We start from the raw sequence: 6,306 nt of genomic DNA, 5'->3' as shown, positions 1-6,306 counted from the left end.
GCTTTCCTCTGTACTTTAACAATAAAAATAAAACACCTTTAAACGGTGAAATGTGATCATGTTACACATTCCTGGCTTTCCTCTGTACTTTAACAATAAAAATAAAACACCTTTAAACGATGAAATGTGATCATGTTACACAGTCCTGGCTTTCCTCTGTACTTTAACAATAGAAATAAAACACCTTTAAACGATGAAATGTGATCATGTTACACAGTCCTGGCTTTCCTCTGTACTTTAACAATAGAAATAAAACACCTTTAAACGATGAAATGTGATCATGTTACACAGTCCTGGCTTTCCTCTGTACTTTAACAATAGCATGATTAAAAGGAAACCCATTTAAAGTGGTCTGCGCAATTAATTTCTTACGTTGTACTTAGAAAAGTGTTGTCAGTAGTTTAATATTAAAAATATTATATAGATTGATAAAATGTTTTTATTCGAGTTATTGATCTTATAAGTGAATTCAGTACTAATTCTTCGAACTGTACATGTAGGCGTTAAGAGATATAACAAGTTATCTCGAGGATAAAACAAGTGGTCGTAGTCCATTTCTATATTGACAGTTTAAACAGCGTTACTTAAAATAAGCATGGAACCTTAAGGGAGAATACGCATGTAGCCTTTCTTCTTCAGGCTATCATAAATAATGTACATTTAAACGATATATATACATATGCGATTTTAAGCTAACCCTTCGACAACATTACATCGAGCCGATGACGTAAGCAACTGATCGATACTTGTTCTAATTGCAGTGCGGAATTAGACTATTTAACACCTGAATTCATTTCCAAAACGAATTACCTGCTAATGAAGCTATTTCAAACGAACTAAGGATCCTGTAAAATTTAAAGACTACACACGGGAGACTGGTCGTTTCAATAGTTCTTTTGACCAAACCAAACTTGGTTATGGCAGAATGTTGATGTACTTCAAAAACACGTAAAATGTTTTTTAATTAAGGAGGAAGTCTAAGAATCAAATTCTCCTATTCTAGTCCTAGAAATATTGGTTTGAAGGAACGTCTGCGCTATGATCCCCTGGTGGTTAAAAGTGTAAAAATTTATCTACATTTTCCTTGCAGGCTTTCTAATCTTATTATACTTACGATAACTTACTGGCTATTTATTTTTTTGATGGTTTAACTTACAATTGAATCATAGAAAAACTTTTAAAGAGATAATGAAGGATACAATATTGTGTCTCAAAAATTAAATATCGCATTAACTTTACATGTAAACCGGTACAATATTGTGTCTCAAAAATTAAATATCGCATTAACTTTACATGTAAACCGGTACAATATTGTGTCTCAAAAATTAAATATCGCATTAACTTTACATGTAAACTGGTACAATATTGTGTCTCAAAAATTAAATATCGCATTAACTTTACATGTAAACCGGTACAATATTGTGTCTCAAAAAATAAATATCGCATTAATTTTACATGTAAACCGGTAAAAATATTTTTTTTTATTTCTCCTTTGTTTCATTTTTGTTGTTGTTGTTGAGCACAAAGCTGCACAATAAGCTACGCGTCCTGTGCCCAGTGCAGCGATCGAACCCCAGATTTTAGCGTTACAAGCACTCTAATTTACGATTAAGCCACCGGGGAGGGGAATTTCCTTTACTGAATGTAAATTTATTTGCGATCATGAAATGATGAGAAACATGAGTGGCTCTGATGTAAACTTGAATTTCTCATCAAACATGAAATGAGAAAAATCAAGTACCTAAATCCCTTACGTGAATTTATGAAGTTATATTTGTGAGGAAATAAAAAAAAAAAAAACATAATTTACTCAAAGGAGCTGTTTATTCAGCTACGGACGGGGGATAAGTAAATATAATGATTTAGTCTTAAAACAAAATGGACGAATACATTTCGATAACTAGAAAATTATTAACGTTTCTCTTCAGCGGTGATGCGTTAACACTTTTTATAAGGTGATTGAAATATTAACATGTCTGAAAATGTTTAGCTATATGACGGTAAAACTAACTTCATTCCTTGTCTCTCAATGGACATATCTTGCACTACATACTTCAAAATGTCACATACATATATATATACATACATATATATAATTACTACCGCGACATATTAGGATTTTTTATAAGAAGAACTCAGTTTAGAAAGACTTCGCTTCTGATAAACTTGTCGTTCTTTATTTGCTATCGATCAATCAGCAGAAACGTATCTTGGTTGCAAGTCATCCATGAAGGACATCATGTGACCATCTTAGATCATAAGAGGACAAAAAAGCATCATCTTCAATACTTTCTCTACAAAGCTGACTCCAGCCTCTAACAAGCACTAGACGAAGGCACAGAACACATTAATTTAATTATATTATACTCACCGTTTACGTTTTGGAATAAAGAAGTCGAGAAATTTCTTTCTTTTTCAGACGATTCGTGGACTTCTACATCAATAAGTAAATAAAATATCAGATTTCACAACTGTAAATATAAGTTTATACAATCACCGTTTACAATACGTAAATGTGCTTTTAACTCTTGTTTAAACAAACAGAACAAAACAATATGTAAATATAACTTTAATTATCATTTAAACTATTATAATAAAACAATATGTAAATATGACTTTAATTATAGTTTAAACAATTATAATAAAACAATATGTAAATATGACTTTAATTATAGTTTAAACAATTATAATAAAACAATATGTAAATACGACTTTAATTATAGTTTAAACAATTATAATAAAACAATATGTAAATATGACTTTAATTATAGTTTAAACAATTATAATAAAACAATATGTAAATATGACTTTAATTATCATTTAGGCCCGGCATGGCCAGGTGGTTAGGGCGCTCGACTCTTAATCTGAGGGTCGCGTGTTCGAATCCCCGTCTCATCAAACATGCTCGCCCTTTAGCCGTGGGGGCGTTATAATGTGACGGTCAATCCCACTATTCGTTGGTAAAAGAGTAGCCCAAGAGTTGGTGGTGGGTGGTGATGACTAGCTGTTTTCCCTCTGGTCTTACACTGCTAAATTAGGGAAGGCTAGCGCAGATAGCCCTCGTGTAGCTTTGCGCGAAATTCAAAAATAAACAAACAAACAATTATCATTTAAACAATTATAATAAAACAATATGTAAAGTTGCTTTAAATTATCGTTCAAATAATCAGAACAAAACTGCATGTAAATATTCATTTACTTCTCGTTTAAACAATCAGAACATGACATGTAAACGTGCCATTAACTCTCATTTTAATTTACAGCCAGAATAAAACGATGTTTGGTTTGTTTTGAATTTCGAGCAAAGCTACTCGAGGACTAACTGCGCCAGCAGTCCCAAATTTACCAGTGATAGAATATAAAGAAGGCAACTAGTCAACATCACCCTCCGCCAACTCTTGGGCTACTCTTTTTACCAACGAATAGTGGGATTGACTATTATAATGCCTCCATGACTGAAAGGGCGAGCATGTTTGGTGACCGGGATTTGAGCCAACGATCCACAGATTGCGAATCTAGCGCCCCCTAACCAGCAGACAAAACGATCTTAAATGTTTCATTACACGTAAAGAATCACTACAAAATGAGAGAACTGATGATATTCCTATGTTTTTAATCTAAGTATAAGCTCACAAAGCATGTTGGTCATGTTGAAAGACCATAAGCTAAAGACTGGTTAACGTTATCTAACACAAGTTGGCCATGTTGTAGGACCATAGGTGAAGACTGATTAACGTTATCTAACACAAGTTGCCATGTTGAAAGACCATAAACTAAAGAGTTGTTAACATTATCTACACAAGTTGACCATGTTGAAAGACCATAAGCTAAAGACTGGTTAACGTTATCTAACACAAGTTGGCCATGTTGAAGGACCATAGATGAAGACTGGTTAACGTTATCTAACACAAGTTGGTCATGTTGAAAGACCATAAGCTAAAGACTGGTTAACGTATCTAACACAAGTTGACCATGTTGAAAGACCATAAGCTAAAGACTGGTTAACTTATCTACACAAGTTGACCATGTTGAAAGACCATAAGCTAAAGACTGGTTAACGTTATTCAACACAAGTTGGCCATGTTGAAAAGACCATAAGCTAAAGACTGGTTAACGGTATCTTGAACATATTACTTCAGAGACAGGTGTTCTTTGTTTTTACTACTGCCACTAGTAACTCAATAGATAGATTTGTGATTTGCGTGATATGTTAATTTAAAACAATATTATCTATAAGTTGATAATAAATACGCATTGATGGGAAACTCAACTTTTCAAATTACCTGCATATAAGTTGATAATAAATACGCTTTGATGGGAAATTTAACTTTTCAAGTTACGTGCAGCTGATCAATAGAAGAGTTTCAGTTTAACAGACGTCACCTAGCGAGTAAACAGAGAAAACGGAATTGTAATATCGAAAGGAAATGATACCTTATGCGTATGCTGACTAAATGTCCAAGTTAGAGACCCATAGGGTCCATAATTTTGAACCACTGACCAAAGAGAAGGCAGCTAACAGTACCCGCCATCAGAAGGCTCTGTCTGGTACTTTAACCAAATAACGATATTGATTGTCACGTTTATTATACGAGTTTATCACGTCTCGAACCACAGACCCTTTCATCCGCAGCTCGACACGCTGAGCACCAGGTCACGCTCGATTTACAGAAAAGCACCACGAACTTTGAAAATATATAAAATATGGAATCATCCAGAAGGTGAGGGTCTGTGAATATATGAAGTGATTTTGGACTTTTGTAAAAGAGTTTGTATTAAATTTCTGAGTCTTCAACTATAAAAGTTACCTAAAATTCAAAGTTACACTTAACACATTGCAAACTCTGTCAAATGTAGGCAAAGCAGCTTTTCCTTCCCGCTCTTATTTCGATCCATCCATTGTCAGTGCATTGTGGTTAGCAGGTAAGAATAAAAATGGTTTAAAGAAAAAAAAAGGTGAAATTTGAATCTTCTCAATGTTCTTGAATTAGAAGAGTTACGCGTGACGTCTCGAGCGAGTAATGTGTTCTGAAATTATCCAGAGGGAGAAAAAAAAAAAGATCACAGTGCTTGCGATAGAGCTTCTTCCACTACAAGTTAAATCAGTAAAAAAATCAACTGGTGATAAACGTGTTTCTTTATGCAATGAAAAAAAAAAACGAAAATGTACAGTACTTTTCCTTGTCACAACGGGATTCGTGAAAACTGACTGCTCATTACAGACATCATTGCTACGGTTTGGTGTCAAGTAGAAGATCTGATCAGACCATTTGAATTCTATGAATGAAGGAAATGATAATTAAGTCACGTCTAACTGTCGACCAGGATGAATCTGGAAAAAAGTTTGTTATTTAACGAGGAAAACTATTTAAATCAGACTGTGTTATCTGACAGAGCACTAATCAGGCTAGTTAAATAACTAATGAACAGAGAAACTCAGACCGACCAGTTTGTGTAATTGAAAAGTAGAAATGATCAGATAAGTCTGATAATATTAACGAATACAGAACTTATCTGACCGGAGGAAATAAATGGTTCTTCTGCATTAAAACGATATATACTAGAACTTTGAGGGTCACAAACAAGATGACCACGATATATACTAGAACTTTGGGGGTTGAAAAAATATCATACCGTAAAGCCTAATTGACCCTTCTGTTGACCCTAGAGAGTTCTTAGCGAAACATCGGTAACTTCCATAGTCGTCGGGGGTCACAGACAAGATGACCAGCTGCATGTGGACTTTGTAGGTCTCCTCGTGCGTCTCTGTAACATACTTCTGGTCAGATACGATCATTTCACCTTCTTCCTTCGTCCAGTAGTTGATCGACATAGGGAAAGCCTCAGTATGACATTCCAAAGTAACGTTGCTCCCAAGTAAAGATCCAACTAGTTGGTGTGGGATCCAGATCATTGGAGGAACTAGATCAGGAGTTAAATTCCTATTAGATGTTAAGTAAATAATGCATTATAAAATCATATCAGTTACAGTTTATACATGACAAGAACTGTCAGCTACCATTAATCCGCTACATGATCATATAACTTGCAGTTTATACAGGACAAGAACTGTCAGTTACCATTAATCCGCTACATGATCATATAACTTGCAGTTTATACAGGACAAGAACTGTCAGTTACTATTAATCCGCTACATGATACTATAACTTACAGTTTATACAGGACAAGAACTGTCAGTTACTATTAATCCGCTACATGATACTATAACTTACAGTTTATACAGGACAAGAACTGTCAGTTACTATTAATCCGCTACATGATACTATAACTTACAGTTTATACATG

The 6,306-nt window shown here is 34.2% G+C and overlaps 1 protein-coding gene across 1 annotated transcript in view; it reads right to left on the bottom strand.

Moving 5' to 3' along the window:
* Positions 1 to 5,919, bottom strand: part of LOC111088038 — a 13,261-nt gene extending 7,342 nt beyond the window's left edge. Inside the window, exons 1-2 of the mRNA XM_022396838.1 lie at positions 5,635 to 5,919; positions 2,372 to 2,434 (exon numbers count right to left, since the gene is read on the bottom strand). Of these exons, the coding sequence (XP_022252546.1) occupies positions 2,372 to 2,434; positions 5,635 to 5,914 (343 nt within the window). The 5' untranslated portion in view covers positions 5,915 to 5,919. The remainder of the gene's footprint in view (positions 1 to 2,371; positions 2,435 to 5,634) is intronic.
* Between the last annotated feature and the right edge of the window lie 387 nt (positions 5,920 to 6,306).

This window comes from Limulus polyphemus, unplaced genomic scaffold, assembly GCF_000517525.1.
Source record: "Limulus polyphemus unplaced genomic scaffold, Limulus_polyphemus-2.1.2 Scaffold3030, whole genome shotgun sequence".
Classification (NCBI taxonomy): Eukaryota; Metazoa; Arthropoda; class Merostomata; order Xiphosura; family Limulidae; genus Limulus; species Limulus polyphemus.
This window is presented reverse-complemented; position numbering and strand designations above follow the sequence as displayed.